Below are 16,288 nucleotides of genomic sequence, written 5' to 3'. Positions count from 1 at the left end.
ACTCTACCGATCCCGAGCTTTGTAGAACTTTTAGCCATTCTGGTATAAGAATGTTTCCGGGCTCTGCGACGAGGACGCAGTTCTACAAAGAGCCCATATCATTTTATTTTAATGATTTTATATATATTTACCCATCTTTTCATTATTGTTTATCACATTAAAATATTTTTATCACCATATGTACTTTTGTATTGTTTTACGTAGAAAATAAAGTTTTCATTTGTGTTATAAACCAATTCACTCGTTTACATTTTATCTGTTACTAAAGCTATTTCTTTTAGTAAAAACATATTTTCATCAATGCATGATTTTAATACAACTACAGTACTATTTTCCTATTGTATTCTAGTTTGAATTTTCGAACATTTAGTACAATGCCAAACGAAACTGTCTCTTGAAAAATGAAAATCTGACTGATCACAAACACATCTATCGTGAAACCACCTATCGCAACCAGCGTCACAACTTACCATATCATCAAAAACATTAGAAATATGACATATATAAAATACATAAGAGCGCACAGTTAGATCCAGATGATGTAGTATTTTCAGAGAAGGTTTGTAATCCCGATGGTATATTAGATTTAATTCAGAGTAATATCAATGATATAGAGCCAGATGTACACGACGAGATAACCGACGAAGAGGTAAGTGATGACAATGTTAACGCCACAACAGACTCTAATATTCCGCAAGCAGGTAAGTATTCCCAAAAGTCGTTAGCAGTAGCCGCATTAAGGGATAATAAGGTAACTCATGTTCCATCTGCCAAGACATTTTTAGTTGAAGGTTCGCAGGGAGATAAGTATGTAGTTCAGTTACATCCCAAAGAGAAATGTCAGTGTCCGTCTATAGGTACTTGTTATCACATTATAGCTGCTAAGTTAAGTATAGGAATAGATGATTCAGTAGGTAAGAGAAAACTTCATATGGCCCAACTTAAACGTAATTCCAGGAAACGTGTAGACAAGAAAGCAGGTAGGAAACGACCACGACCTTGTGATAGAGATGAAACTGATATAGTTCCCGCGCCAGACAGTAAGTTAACTAAGTTAGGTGATTCTGTACTATGTTCAACGCCAAGCACAACAATAGTTTCTCCAGTGAAATCTGATCAAATCTCTCCCCTCCATGATATTTCAGACATCGGTACTCCTAAAAAGCCCAAACCTAGGTCTAGATTATCTTTAACAAATAGATTATCAAATATAATGGAAGAGAAGGAAGATATATCCAAAGACGTGAGTATTAAACAGTCAGAAGAAAATACAATAAGTAGTGATCACGTGAGTATAAATCAACCAGAGGAAATTGCCCCGACTGATGATGTTGTAAGTATAAACGAGCCTATTGTTATCACTAATCACTAAACTGTATTTCAAATGGTAGGTTTTCTAAATTTCCAAAGAAAAAACTTAGTAAATACAGAAAAAAGAAAGTTTCTCAAGCCTTAACTTATGATATTTTTATCGATTGTGAGTCAGCTAAAAGAAATAGCTTTAGTAACAGATAAAAAGTAAACGAGTGAATTGGTTTATAACACAAATGAAAACTTTATTTTCTACGTAAAAAATACAAAAGTACATATGGTGATAAAAATATTTTAATGTGATAAACAATAATGAAAAGATGGGTAAATAAAAGTTCTACAAAGCTCGGGATCGGTAGAGTTATCTGCCCTTAGCACGGGCTCGGTGAAAGCTCGGTAAACACGGCGAGTTCATTGATCGTCGGCGCGGTTACAAAAATGTCAAAATTTGACATCAAGTCACATTAGATATATGTTGAAATTTATATTTTTAGAATCAGCTATATTTACTTGTTGTTTGTATCTAGTAATATTTCTCAATAATAGCATTTATCGGAAATAATTAGCAAAAAACATGAATAGTCACGCTTGATTGCGGGCTACACAAATTCTCCCCCTAAAAAATGAAAATCGTCGATTTAGGACGTTAAAATACATTTTAAGAAAATCCACTTACACGGATTGATTTAAAACCTGAAATCAAATCTTTGTAGAAAAAATCACTTTAATCCATTCAGTAATGAAGGAGAAAAACGGAAATATCCAAAGCTCGGGCTCGGGTCTTCGGCTCGGGCTCGGCTCGGGATACACAAATTCTCTACCACCGAAGTACACGTGTAGTGGTAAAATCGGTAGTACAATGCGGTATACCATTTCCGGTTATCCGATACAACTTGTTGTTCGGGCCATAGCCGTGTTGTCCCTAAGTGTCAATATTTCTTAGCCTATGAATTGATTCACTGACTTGGTTTTTCATGTTTAATGCAAAATTAATTGATGATATTTGCAGGAATCGCTTCCTAATGAAGGCGACTCGATTCGTCGTTAGCGTCACGCGCTTATTCTCGCCCTGATTCTGATTAAGTACGCGATAGTGAGTAAGCTACATAGTAGCTACTCATGGAAAGCGCGCTAAATGAACTCTTCACTTATTTTGATATTCCTTATTTTTTTTTTTTTTCTGTCGATTTTGTTGTATTCCACTTATCTCCTTTGGGAAGAAATAAAGTTTGATGATGATGAGTAGAGACATATATACATGTACACGTATGTCTCTGATAACAGTACCTGTACTTACAAGCTATAGTTATTATTCATAAATGCGTTCATGTCTACTGTTTATAACCACAGGGCCACGTCACTATCGTATCGTTTTGCAAACACTGTCACAGGTTATGAGACGTAGAGTAGACATGTTAAGTGTTAAAAAACGATACGATAGTGACGTGGCCCTGTGATATAACCGATAATGAAGGGCGCTAATGAGAAAATATATATTTATCACAGAGCAGTTAAATCGGAGACGTATCAAGGTCTGGGTCAACATTTGTATGCGCGAAAACCAAGGTGATGTTAACATTTTGGAAACCAAGGTCAGGGTCACCCTGAACTGGAAAATTAGTTTTCACTTTATTCACTTTAAGAGAATATAATTATGAAACGAGCAATAAACGTGACATAGAAACACAAAAAATGACGAAAAACATCGTGAATCTCTCATTGAACGAGGTTTGCAATTTGAGCCTCGCCTTCCGACACCTTAGCTTGGTTCAGAGGTTAAAACTGATGACATGACTTTATTTATTTATTTATTTATTTTTATTTATTTATTTAAAGAGGCTTGCCCGCAGAGAGATCAGAAAAATTGGCTAATAGAAAAAGACTTTTTACACATGACAGATTGTTGGAATTGTTGAGTTTTTCATTTTATTTTCCTTATAAAACGCTGAAAAGTGATATTAAAACCTCATTTTTAAATATTATTTATTTAATCGCAACCAGCAATAAGTCTAATTTGATTGACACATCAAAGAAACAAGCACGTGCACAGTGCCGCACAGTGATAACTTCAAAGGAAGCGGCGATTTACAAAGAAGATTTGCCGTTATTTTCCATACATTTCCCTCTCAGGTTGAGTTTTAAAACGTCTTTTAAATACATATTCTGTAATTGTTTTCAAGAAAGAAAGTCGGAAAGTCTCTAATTTTGTCACATAGAAACGTGTACTGAAGTTTATTTAGTGATCGGAGATGTGCCGTTTACCGGTCCGTCTGCGGGTAAGCCTCTTTAAGGATTTAGAGAAAGAACGAGCGTCAAGCGAGAAATGGGTCGAGAGAGGAGATTGAGAAGTCGTCGGTTGTTTTGAATCCGATCCCGGATCCATATCCAAAAATATTCCGTGTCTTAACTTTGATTAGATACGTCACACCAAGATCCTGTCGTACCCATGGGACGGGGGATGGGGAGGTATTTATGGGGCCGACGTGTTTCTACAGTATACATATTAACGCCTTCACTCATTACTGCAAACTTCGCGACAACACGAGTGATTAAAGTAAGTCGTAGAACTAGATCTAATACAAAATGCTGGTGGGTGTGATCGAATGTTAATTGAAGAGTCAGCTGCCTCCAAATTAATTTGTGTTTGTTTGATCGTCCAGGTGTATAGTATATATAGGTAGATGTTCGTACTGGAATTGAGATTTGAATTACACGTGTTTCTCTCTTTCTATTAACCTCATTATACACGAACTTAATAATTTGATCAGATTCCAACAGATGTTTTCACATTGGACTCTATTGTCATTATGATACGATGTTGTGTTTATCATGTCTGTGTTGTTATGTAACGTCAATTATAAAGCAGGTGTCTTGACACTTGATTCTGGTTCCCTTTTTTAGTATTTATATGTTACATGGATACACATTGTTAAATGGAAATTGACAAATAAAACATCGTTTAAACTAAACACATTCTATTGGAAATACATGTATGCAAAAGAATTGGACATGCGTTTAGTACGAACTTCTGGAAATACAGACGGGAAGTTAGTGAAATAAGAAAAAGTCTAAATAAGGAGTTCGTTTTAAAGTTGGGTGTATTTCAGCTGAATTTACTATGAATCTTCTTTGAAGCCAAGAATTGTTTTAAAAGGCACAGGTGGGTCCACTCACAGCTCTGAGAGGCAGACCCTGCTAGGAGAAAGAACTTGCAATAAAAGTAACCTGGTTGTCGAAACATCCTCTGCGCATGCACATTTTACAGGCCTCTCTGTTAAGCACGAGTTTTAATAACGTTTAACATAAATTGCAAAATGATAACAAAGAAAATGTTTTCCTGCTTTTTAAGTAGATAATCATATTATGATGAATTTGCAAAATAGTTCTCGATCTACTCAATGTTTTGATTGTCGGTTGGCACAGTACTAGTGCTAAAACACTTGTTTTTCACCAAGACGGCAAGGGTTCGATTTGCCAATCGGAAATGAAAAGGTTTGAAGGTCACCTAACCCCTAACCCTTTTATCTAAACCCCTGATCTCTTAATCTAACTCCTAAACTCTTAATCTAACCCCTAACCCCTTTATCTAAATCCCTAACCCCTTAATCTAGTAACTCCTTTATTTAAACCCCTAACTATTTAATCTAACCCCTTTATCTAAACCCCTTACCCTTTTGTCTAACCCCTAACCCCTTTATCTAAACACCTTACCCTTTTATCTAACCCCTAACCCCTTTATCGAAACCCCTAACCCTTTATTATAACCCCCTAACCCTTCAATCTAACCCCTAATCTCTTTATCTAGACCCCTAACCCCTTAATCTAGTAACCCCTTTATCTAAACCCCTAGCCCCTTATTATAACCCCTAACCATTCAATCTAATCCCTAACCCTTCAATCTAACCCTTAACCCTCCAAAACGTCTATATTCAGCTATACTTTCTTAACATTTTTCAGTAATGTCTATCCTTTAATCGTTTATTTCCAATCGTCGGCCTGTTTGTTGAATTAGCTTTATTAGTTAAATCTCTATAATCATAGATGGTATTTAACATGTTTGTGTTATACTGCAATCTTTTCATTGTTTTGCGATCCCTATTATTATATTCTGTATGTACTGTATATTCTGAAATAAGGATGTTCGGGTGGCACAGTGGTACAACATACTTGCCTTTTTCTTAGTCTGTCACCTGCCCGACCACGTGGGTTTTCCCCGGGTACTCCGGTTTCCTCCCACAGTAAGACTCCTCCCACACTTCCATCCGGGCCAACAAGCGTGATTAATATAAGTTGACTTGTTTCGCAATTATTGTAAAATAAATAAAGTTTACATTCTAAAATTAAATGTTGCTTAAACCAAACATCTAAAAATATGGTATGCACACTATGCTATGTCCAAATTCACAAAGACAGTAACAAATTCTCAGGTCCGTGTGATACACAATAGGACAGACCAGAAAATACACATAGAGCGAAACAAATCTCAGGTCCCTGTGATACACAATAGGACAAACTCAAATAAACCTAGAATGAAAAAAAAAATTCCCAGGCCCCTGTGTGTACGAATGGACTTTACTTTGAAAGATAGTGTACATTGGTTTCATTATATTCTTTATGTTTTTTATTGTTGTTTTTAAGCAAAACGTTTGTTTACTAAATCCTTGATGAGACACTTGATTAACAATAAATATCTAAAAACAAAAGACAGACTCGAAAGTGCGATTCACCAACTTTAATTCTTTTAACAGATAGTAAAGTTTGAAACACACCAGTTTTTTTTTTTAAATAATCTAAAGTCTACAAAATGTGTTAAAACCAAGCTCTTGTACATAACATTACAACGTCAACGTAACTGTAATAATTTAGATATTTAAGAATTAAAACAATCAAACTAAGATATTCAATTTTATCTTTTTACTCATTAATATAGGAGACACAATTCTTGAGAAAATGCTCTGCAATTACATGATATGGTTGATATATATTTTGTCCAATTACTTCTAACTGTATGTACATTATTCGTTTTCTATATACAAAAAGGTGATTTTTATTATGACATTTTAAATAAAAGTATAAATAAATTACACTACACACTTTCTAACCTACGTGGTGATGTATATATATTGCAATAATTTATAAATATAAATATTTCACAATTTTGTCAGACGCGGTCTTTAACACTCCGTAAACCATCTAAAACGTGGTTAAGACTTCACAATTCGTGCCCTGTGACGTCATAGACGTTTCATATTTCCAAAACCCAAAGATGTTGACAAATTCATCGTTTTATTAAAAGTCTCGCAACAACAATTGTGTGAGGACGGATGTAAAGGACAACTCTGTCATCATCCGAACTAGGCCGTAATTAAGATAAACGAGTAACAATGTATGTTTTAGCATGCCAACGGAAGAAAAGTCTAATTCCAAAATGGTCAAATATCAGGTATCATCCCTTAAAGGCTCCTCTATATCATTCTGTTAATAGACGTTTTCAGCTGCGAGATGCTACAGTCGTTTAGATATGAAATTATGACGTCATATACCTTTGGCCTATCGTACCCTTGCCATCAGTTTTTGCATGAGTAATTCCTCCAGTTCCGGGGGTTCCTCCGTCGGTCGTGGGAACCTGTGGGAATTCACATCGAGAGATCCCACTAGAGACATTAAAACGTTTTGAAGTGAAGAACTGGCCGGCGCCTGCGCAGCAGATATGCTGTTTGGAACTGTGGACTGCGGTCCCTTGTTTGTAATATTCGAACTTGTACTCTGACTTGACATGGTGTTACTTCCGGCTGGATTGACATGCGCAGATATCTGGCTGAAGATGTCCGCTGAACGTGTCCCTGTATTTGTGGACGGGCTGGGGTTGTTGTTGAGTGACGGAGATGTCGGTTGGTTGCTGACACGAGTATCAAAACCACTATTGAGTTGTGGGACATTCATCTCCTTCCATTGCTCTCGTGGAGCCGAGATATGTGATGAAGAATTTATAGGGTCGACATGCATAAGGTTGTCGTGTGAAGGGCGGGAGCTACGGATAAATTCAGATCGAGACAAAGCCTGGTCACGTGGTCGAATGATGACGGGCTGCGACGAACTTTGCCTTCCAATATCGGTGAACTGACCTCCTTGGTCATTGCGCATGCGCCTGTCCGCCAACTGGGAGCGGGAGCTGATCATTATGATATCTGGAGAAGATCTTGAATTAAAACTGTCGAAGGACGATCTTGAAGGTCCACCGGAAGATCTGAATCCGCGCACGTCATCCCGAAATCCGGAATCCCCAAATCTGGAGAACCCACGAGAACTGCCGCGTGACTGGGAACGCCCTCTAGTGTCAAACTCGACGGCAATTTGTGATCCACGACCCCATGATCTGCTTCCTGTTCCGGAGTTTCGCGATATGCTCATCAATCTGTCGCTAAAGGAACCACGATCGAGGACCCGAATCACCTGTCTATCGTCCCGGCCTACACCACTTCTCATGCTGGAGAATGAGTCACGGTGTCTGTCGAAAGCACCACCCTGCAAAAGAAAATGGATTTCGAAACTGAAACATTACACAGTTAATTATGTTTGAGTTAACATTAGTTATACATAACGGTGATACTAAATGTGTATTAAATTCCATCAAAATGTAGTAATAGAGCAGCTAATAAAATATTTAAACAAGAGGCCTTAGGGGTCTTAACGGTCATCTGCTATAAACTTCCTTGTACTTTTGTATACATACTCGGTAGCGAGTATAGTGATTCTGTTGGCCATGGCTGCCATTACGGCTATCTTGGATTTTGGACCGACCAGAAAAAAAAAAAAGAAAAAACCCCACTTAGGGCTATGATAGGATAATTTCATGTATGTTAAAGCTATATCCCACTAGAGGAATTTGAAAATGAAATTTGAAATATGTTTTGTTCTGGAAAAACAATAATATTAGAAGACGACTGCCATGGCTGTCATGTGACCCTACAGGTCAGTACAAAACTTCAATATGGTACGTAGCTTACCATATTGTGAGGCGCCAGTTTTATAGCAAAAATGTTCGACACATACATTATATCTATTAGTGGTACGGGTTTACTTGGGTTATTTAAGTGCTTGAGTACGCTAGGGTGTCAGGCGTGCATAGCGACGTATATGGTGAAATACGGATAGCACGTGAATAACCTGGGGGTAGGGGTGGACGTATACATGGTGTATAGGTGGTAGCGTCATTCGATCTGTTGCAGCCGGACAGTGCACGTGTGGTTATTTTTTTAGGTCACAAACGCGGTGCAATATGATGCAATTCAAAATCAGTTTTATCATTAAAAAATACTCCTTTTTTGTGTTTTACGACATTATCCAATATCCCCTTACCACACCCTATTACCCGCGTCATTTTAACACACGTGATATTTTTAATTGTGTAACCGACTCTATCCCATGCCGCCCAAACTCCTTGCCCGATACCAAAGTCGTTTTTTACGTACATGGCTTGATGACAAGGTCGGACGGCGCCAGTTAGTGTCAAATCGAGTCCCCTGATTCTGTGGAATTAAATAAAGAAAATCAGAAACAGGGCAGCAACTTTTAAAAGGATTTAGATAAATACCAATGAGAATTTGCTCGTGAGTACCAAAAACTGCTGTATGTGAGATTTATATCCCTTGAATTTTACGTTACACGTTAACAAGAGTTATGTCCCTTGAGTTTTACGCTACACGTTAACAAGAGTTATGTCCCTTGAGTTTTACGTTACACATTAACAAGAGTTATGTCCCTTGAGTTTTATGTTACACGTTAACAAGAGTTATGTCCCTTGAGTTTTACGTTACACGTTAACGAGAATTATATCTGTTGAGTTTTACGTTACACCTTAACAAGAGTTATGTCCCTTGAGTTTCACGTTACTCATTAACAAGAGTTATGCCCTTGAGTTTCACGTTACACATTAACAAGATTTGTGTCCCTTGAGTTTAACGGCATACGCTTATTCTATAACAATAGCTCAATCTCTTGCGTTTTACAAGTCAGATTATCTGCTACATCGTCTATACACAAGTAGTTTTATTATTCAGAACTACTTATTACATCGTGTCTATAAACCATACTTTATTTCCAGCACGGTTTCAATTAGTGTTTCAAGTACAAAAACACACAGAGAGTATCACGCAATATATATAATAACCGTCAAAACGAAGGCAAGACGTGACAAAGAAAATGAATAAGACCAGATGATTCGGAAGGGTAAGCGTCACTACTTCATGGACATTACTTACCATACAAATCAAGGTCAATCCCGGGTAACATTCTCCGTATGATAACAATGGTGATGGAATTAACATCTATACATTATCATTACTCAGTTTTTATCATTACTGTAATCATTGTAGTTTCTCCATTAGATACAACACGTAGTTGTTAACTAACGTTAAATATCACACGTAGTTGTTAACTAACGTTAAATATCACAAGTAGTTGTTAACAAACGTTAAATATCACACGTAGTTGTTAACTAACGTTAAATATCACAAGTACTTTGTAACTTACGGTAAATATCACACGTAGTTGTTAACTAACGTTAAATATCACACGTAGTTGTTAACTAACGTTAAATACCACACGTAGTTGTTAACTAACGTTAAATATCACACGTAGTGGTTAACTAACGTTAAATATCACACGTAGTTGTTAACAAGTGTTAAATATCACACGTAGTTGTTAACTAACGTTAAATATCACACGTAGTTGTTAACTAACGTTAAATATCACACGTAGTGGTTAACTAACGTTAAATATCACACGTAGTTGTTAACAAGTGTTAAATATCACACGTAGTTGTTAACTAACGTTAAATATCACACGTAGTTGTTAACTTACGGTAAATATCACACGTAGTTGTTAACTAACGTTAAATATCACACGTAGTTGTTAACTAACGTTAAATATCACACGTAGTTGTTAACTTACGTTAAATATCACACGTAGTTGTTAACTTACGTTAAATATCACACGTAGTTGTTAACTAACGTTAAATATCACACATAGTTGTTAACACGTGTTAAATATCACACGTAGTTGTTAACTAACGTTAAATACCATACGTAGTTGTTAACTTACGTTAAATATCACAAGTAGTTGTTAACTTACGTTAAATACCATACGTAGTTGTTAACTTACGTTAAATATCACACGTAGTTGTTAACTTACGTTAAATATCACACGTAGTTGTTAATTAACGTTAAATATCACACGTAGTTGTTAACTTACGTTAAATATCACACGTAGTTGTTAACAAACGTTAAATATCACACGTAGTTGTTAACTTACGGTAAATATCACAAGTAGTTGTTAACTTACGTTAAATATCACACGTAGTTGTTAACTAACGTTAAATATCACACGTAGTTGTTAACTAACGTTAAATATCACACGTAGTTGTTAACAAGTGTTAAATATCACACGTAGTTGTTAACTTACGTTAAATATCACACGCAGTTGTTAACTTACGGTAAATATCACACGTAGTTGTTAACTAACGTTAAATACCACACGTAGTTGTTAACTAACGTTAAATATCACACATAGTTGTTAACTAACGTTAAATATCACACGTAGTTGTTAACTACCGTTAAATATCACACGTAGTTGTTAACTAACGTTAATTATTATACCTCAGACTTGTATCACAGCTTCTGATTAGTGAAAACCATGTCACGTGATTAAAAACATTCGTTATGTCACCCTCTCGTGAGCCCTCCAAAATCGTTATGTCACCCTCTCGTGAGCCCCAACTCGGAACTCTCTTCCGTAACCTCTTCAAAAGTAGTCGAATCAGAGAAGTTCCGAGTATTCTGCTTGACAACAACAATGGCTGCCGGCGGACGCTATCGTCTGCTAACAGAGGAGGAATTGGCGAAATTATTGCAAGAAAAGGATTCTAAAAACACCAAAAGGGTCATTAATGTGGCCGTGGATTCCTTTAGACATTTCCTATCTGCAACAGGTAGGCCTAGACCAAAGGATTGTGAAAACTTCGACGTCCATACATTGAAAGTTCAACTGGGAGAATTTTATGCCGGGTCCAGAAAGACGATGGGGTACCTCTTAAAAACTTTTCTTAAAAACTGTTGATAGTAATAAATAAACTTATTGATACCAAAATTAATTCACTTATGTTTTTTTCGGTATAATAAAACAATTACTGCCCTTGTTCCGAGTTGACATGAATATTTGCCCACCCTTGAGGTGTCATGTCACCCTCGGGCTACGCCCTCGGGTGACATGACACCTCTCGGGTGGTCAAATATTCATGTCAACCCGGAACAAGGGCAATAATTGTATAATATCACACGTAGTTGTTAACAAACAGTAAATATCACACGTAGTTGTTAACTAACGTTAAATATCACACGTAGTTGTTAACAAACAGTAAATATCACACGTAGTTGTTAACTAACGTTAAATATCACACGTAGTTGTTAACTAACGTTAAATATCACACGTAGTTGTTAACTAACGTTAAATATCACACATAGTTGTTAACTAACGTTAACTACCACACGTAGTTGTTAACTAACGTTAAATATCACACGTAGTTGTTAACTAACGTTAAATATCACACGTAGTTGTTAACAAACGTTAAATACCACACGTAGTTGTTAACTAACGTTAAATATCACACGTAGTTGTTAACTAACGTTAAATATCACACGTAGTTATTAACTAACGTTAACTATCACACGTAGTTGTTAACTAACGTTAAATATCACAAGTAGTTGTTAACTAACGTTAAATATCACACGTAGTTGTTAACAAACGTTAAATATCACACGTAGTTGTTAACTAACGTTAAATATCACACGTAGTTGTTAACTAACGTTAAATATCACACGTAGTTGTTAACTTACGGTAAATATCACACGTAGCTGTTAACTAACGTTAAATATCACACGTAGTTGTTAACTTACGTTAAATATCACACGTAGTTGTTAACTAACGTTAAATATCACACGTAGTTGTTAACTAACGTTAAATATCACACGTAGTTGTTAACAAGTGTTAAATATCACACGTAGTTGTTAACTAACGTTAAATATCACACGTAGTTGTTAACTTACGTTAAATATCACACGTAGTTGTTAACTAACGTTAAATATCACACGTAGTTGTTAACTAACGTTAAATATCACACGTAGTTGTTAACTAACGTTAAATATCACAGGTAGTTGTTAACTTACGGTAAATATCACACGTAGTTGTTAACTAACGTTAAATATCACACGTAGTTGTTAACTAACGTTAAATATCACACGTAGTTGTTAACTAACGTACGGTAAATATCACACGTAGTTGTTAACTAACGTTAAATATCACACGTAGTTGTTAACTAACGTTAAATATCACACGTAGTTGTTAACTAACGTTAAATATCACACGTAGTTGTTAACTAACGTTAAATATCACACGTAGTTGTTAACTAACGTTAAATATCACACGTAGTTGTTAACTAACGTTAAATATCACACGTAGTTGTTAACTAACGTTAATTACCACACGTAGTTGTTAACTTACGTTAAATATCACAAGTAGTTGTTAACTTACGTTAAATATCACACGTAGTTGTTAACTAACGTTAAATATCACACGTATTTGTTAACTAACGTTAAATATCACACGCAGTTGTTAACTAACGTTAAATACCATGAAATGTCACTGAAGTTAATTTTCCTTACGATAAAATAGAATTAAAAAGGTTTTTCATTATCAGGTCGAAGATTCAATTTTATCGACATAAAAAGAAAAACAACGTCACGTCATCAGCAGACAGAACGGTTTTGAACAAACATCATGGACGGTTTTGAGTGTTACCTCAATTATCACAGGTTTCAGTAATAAGTTGTAAATCATTAATAGATTGTTAATACAGTAAATATACATATGTTTGTTTTTGTTTGTTTGTTTTTGTTTAACGTCCTATTAACAGCCAGGGTCATTTAAGGACGTGCCAGGTTTTGGAGGTGAAGGAAAGCCGGAGTACCCGGAGAAAAACCACCGGCCTACGGTCAGTACCTGGCAACTGCCCCACGTAGGTTTCGAACTCGCAACCCAGAGGTGGAGGGCTAGTGAGAAAGTGTCGGTACACCTTAACCACTCGGCCACCGCGGCCCCTCTGGAAATGTACATAACGCATATAACGAGTTTCAGCGGTTGTTACATATAATGTATCTAGATTTGGACACGGGACAAAGTCCGTTTTAGATAAACATGTATGGTATGTATCTATACTGTTGTATAGATTCTCGTTTACTTTGCTGAAGACACAACTTATACGTGCAAGTACGAAAAGCGATGATATATCATATATGTATTTTGTATTATGTTTTATTTATTTTAATAATAGCTTATTATTTTCGAAACAATTCATCATCATACAACATGAGCTACTATTCACGGTGAATCTGATCATGTTATTGAAAGATTACTAATAATGAAAATCAATTTTATCTACATAGTTGTTTTTCTTCAATTCGTTATTGTGAAGTCCGACGAAAAAAAATAAAAGGTATAAGAGAATTTTTCATTTAAGAAATCATAGAAATGAAATAGATTATTCTGAAAAGTCAATTTTGATCGAATTATAATATTGGATGTATAATGCACTTACCCATCTCCCAAACCTCTGTCCGACGGTAACCTGCACAATACCGGCTAAACACAGCACAACTGCCAGCATATTATCCATGTTTTCTTAGGTGCGGCTTCCAATGAGTTTTTAGTAAACTATACAACTATATTTTTGTTAAAAAATTAAACAAATACAAAATTTGTTAAGTTTACAAGCGGGAATCATCCGTAGACCGACCTAATCACCTTGGCTATTGAACTGACCACTAACGGAGTATCCGTGGATTTCGGACAATAGACATCTTGATTGACCATTAGGTAACCCGTCAGAATTTTTACGAGAACTCGCGGCGGTTGTGAACTCGTTAACCTATTGTGAGGATCTGTGTCTGGTGTCATATCACCCTAACCCCCCGGTCACGTTCTAATCAGAACTCTTATGACAGATCTCATGCTCGTCCAAGTTTTTTTTAAGTACATTATATAATAATGAATATTCCATATATCTATTTATAGAAATACAAAAAAGATCCTACATGTTACATGCATGTAGTTTCAGAAACCCATCAGATCTCTGATACACATTATCTTTGTTCAAGTACCCACACCGCCATGAATTTTCCCTAATGAAACTTTTAAAAATCAGAATTAATACTGAGCATCATGGAATTGCCCATATGCTCCAAATTGTTGCATAGTATTAAGTAGCATTGTACCACCGGAAGTACATGAGCATTCAGTAAGTAGCGGGAAGTATAGGAAGGCATACTGCCTATCGGGGGCCACCATTTATCTTTTTAACAAACCACGGACTTTCAATTAACAGCAGCCCCTGTCAGTTGTATCAGGTTTAATTTCAATGTAGTTAACTAAGGTGTTTCTGTAGTATGTACATGAGTTTTACATCCGAGACGCATACAAAAATACATCAAACCGAAAATAAGAAATTATTTAAGTTAACAGTTAACAGTAAGTAAATAAATGAGTACAATTAAGGTAAAATGCATGTCACATAGTTGACAGCTTTATTTCTCAATTTCCACTGTTTATTTTACAAATCGAGTTACTAGTGAACATTTTTCAATGTACATGTACTCATTTTTTTCGCAATTAAATTCTATCTCAAAAATAACAAAATTTATAATCTTTAAAACAAGTTTACAGTTAACATTTTGACCGCTTACGACACTGAGAAACAGCACCGACATTGCATGTATACCTTCATAACTCATGCTATATCGTAATATAACTACATGTATTGTGCTGGATGGCACAGTGCTAGCACGTGCCTTTCACGAAGGCTGCCGGGGTTCGATTTTTTTGTCGCATTTCAAAAGAAGTATGTTCATGATTTATTACATTATAGACAAAACCGTGAAACTTGTAAACATCCGATCTTTTTATCAGACCAGTAGTCTAGAAAACAAACAAGAGATCCCGGGGCACTTTATCGCTCACCTGGATATTTCAGCAACATCAAAGTTTACGTTTGACTTCTTGGTTCCAAAAATGTTTCATAGCAAGATTGGTTAAAACATTTTAATTTCTCGTCCTAAAATTCTTTATCAAACACTGCCTCTCTGTTCTACAGGTTAGAGCCCCCAATCACACCAGATCCATACATGTAATCTCCCTACCTGAGAGGTGTATCAGGTGAAAGGTCACTCAGCTGTCAGTGAAGACAGGAACACGTGTTTGATCGGCTACTTACGTCATTTTATTATTTAATTACATATTTTTTATCAGCTAGTATGCAAGGTGTCCGATACATTATGACACGTGTCAGCACGTGACAGTAGTCTGTCCATTAATAGACGCCAGACTGACCACTGTTCACCTAACCCGTCTACATACAATTCCGTTTATTACCAGGACCACATTCCGTTATGACTTACATCCAGATACATTGTAATAGTGTTAATTAGGTTACATAAAAAAAAACTTTAATGATAATGAACATCAACATTTTAGAATTGCTACTATTGTCACTACTTGTCACGAAATGTATAGAATGACACCCAACGGTATAGGAAATAAATATTTAATTAACACTAACAATTGAAGAAAAAAAATGATAGTGATTGAAAAATTAAAAAAAAAACACAAAAATATGCAGTATTGTCGGGACGTAGCACTATGGCACTTTCATGTCCCACTGGAATCCGTGGAATGACGAGATGGAATGATCGGTGCCACCTTGTGGTGGGTTTTAAAAGTATCACTACTTAAGTACTACAAGTGTAGATAATATCAACGACTGGTTAACGACATTGATTGGTCGATCAAAACACATGTCATGACCCAATAAAAATCAGATCACGGATTTGACCTTGGGGCACGCGATGTCAGCGCGCACGACTTTACTGTT

At 36.0% G+C, this 16,288-nt stretch overlaps 1 protein-coding gene across 2 annotated transcripts; it reads right to left on the bottom strand.

Annotated features, from left to right (window-relative positions):
• Positions 1-6,085: 6,085 nt before the first annotated feature.
• LOC117315642 lies at positions 6,086-14,288 on the bottom strand. Of its 2 annotated transcripts, XM_033869925.1 has the most exons (3): positions 13,961-14,288; positions 8,784-8,840; positions 6,086-7,836 (listed from the first exon to the last, which is right to left on the bottom strand). In XM_033869925.1, exons 1-3 carry the CDS (start codon positions 14,036-14,038, stop codon positions 6,862-6,864), a joined length of 1,110 nt encoding a protein of 369 aa, XP_033725816.1. In that variant the 5' UTR covers positions 14,039-14,288; the 3' UTR covers positions 6,086-6,861. The 2 variants fall into 2 exon arrangements, with proteins under 2 accessions (XP_033725816.1, XP_033725817.1); XM_033869926.1 differs by lacking the exon at positions 8,784-8,840 and having other exon boundaries at positions 13,961-14,286.
• Positions 14,289-16,288: the final 2,000 nt, after the last annotated feature.

Source organism: Pecten maximus, chromosome 17 (genome assembly GCF_902652985.1).
Source record: "Pecten maximus chromosome 17, xPecMax1.1, whole genome shotgun sequence".
Taxonomy (NCBI): Eukaryota; Metazoa; Mollusca; class Bivalvia; order Pectinida; family Pectinidae; genus Pecten; species Pecten maximus.
This window is presented reverse-complemented; position numbering and strand designations above follow the sequence as displayed.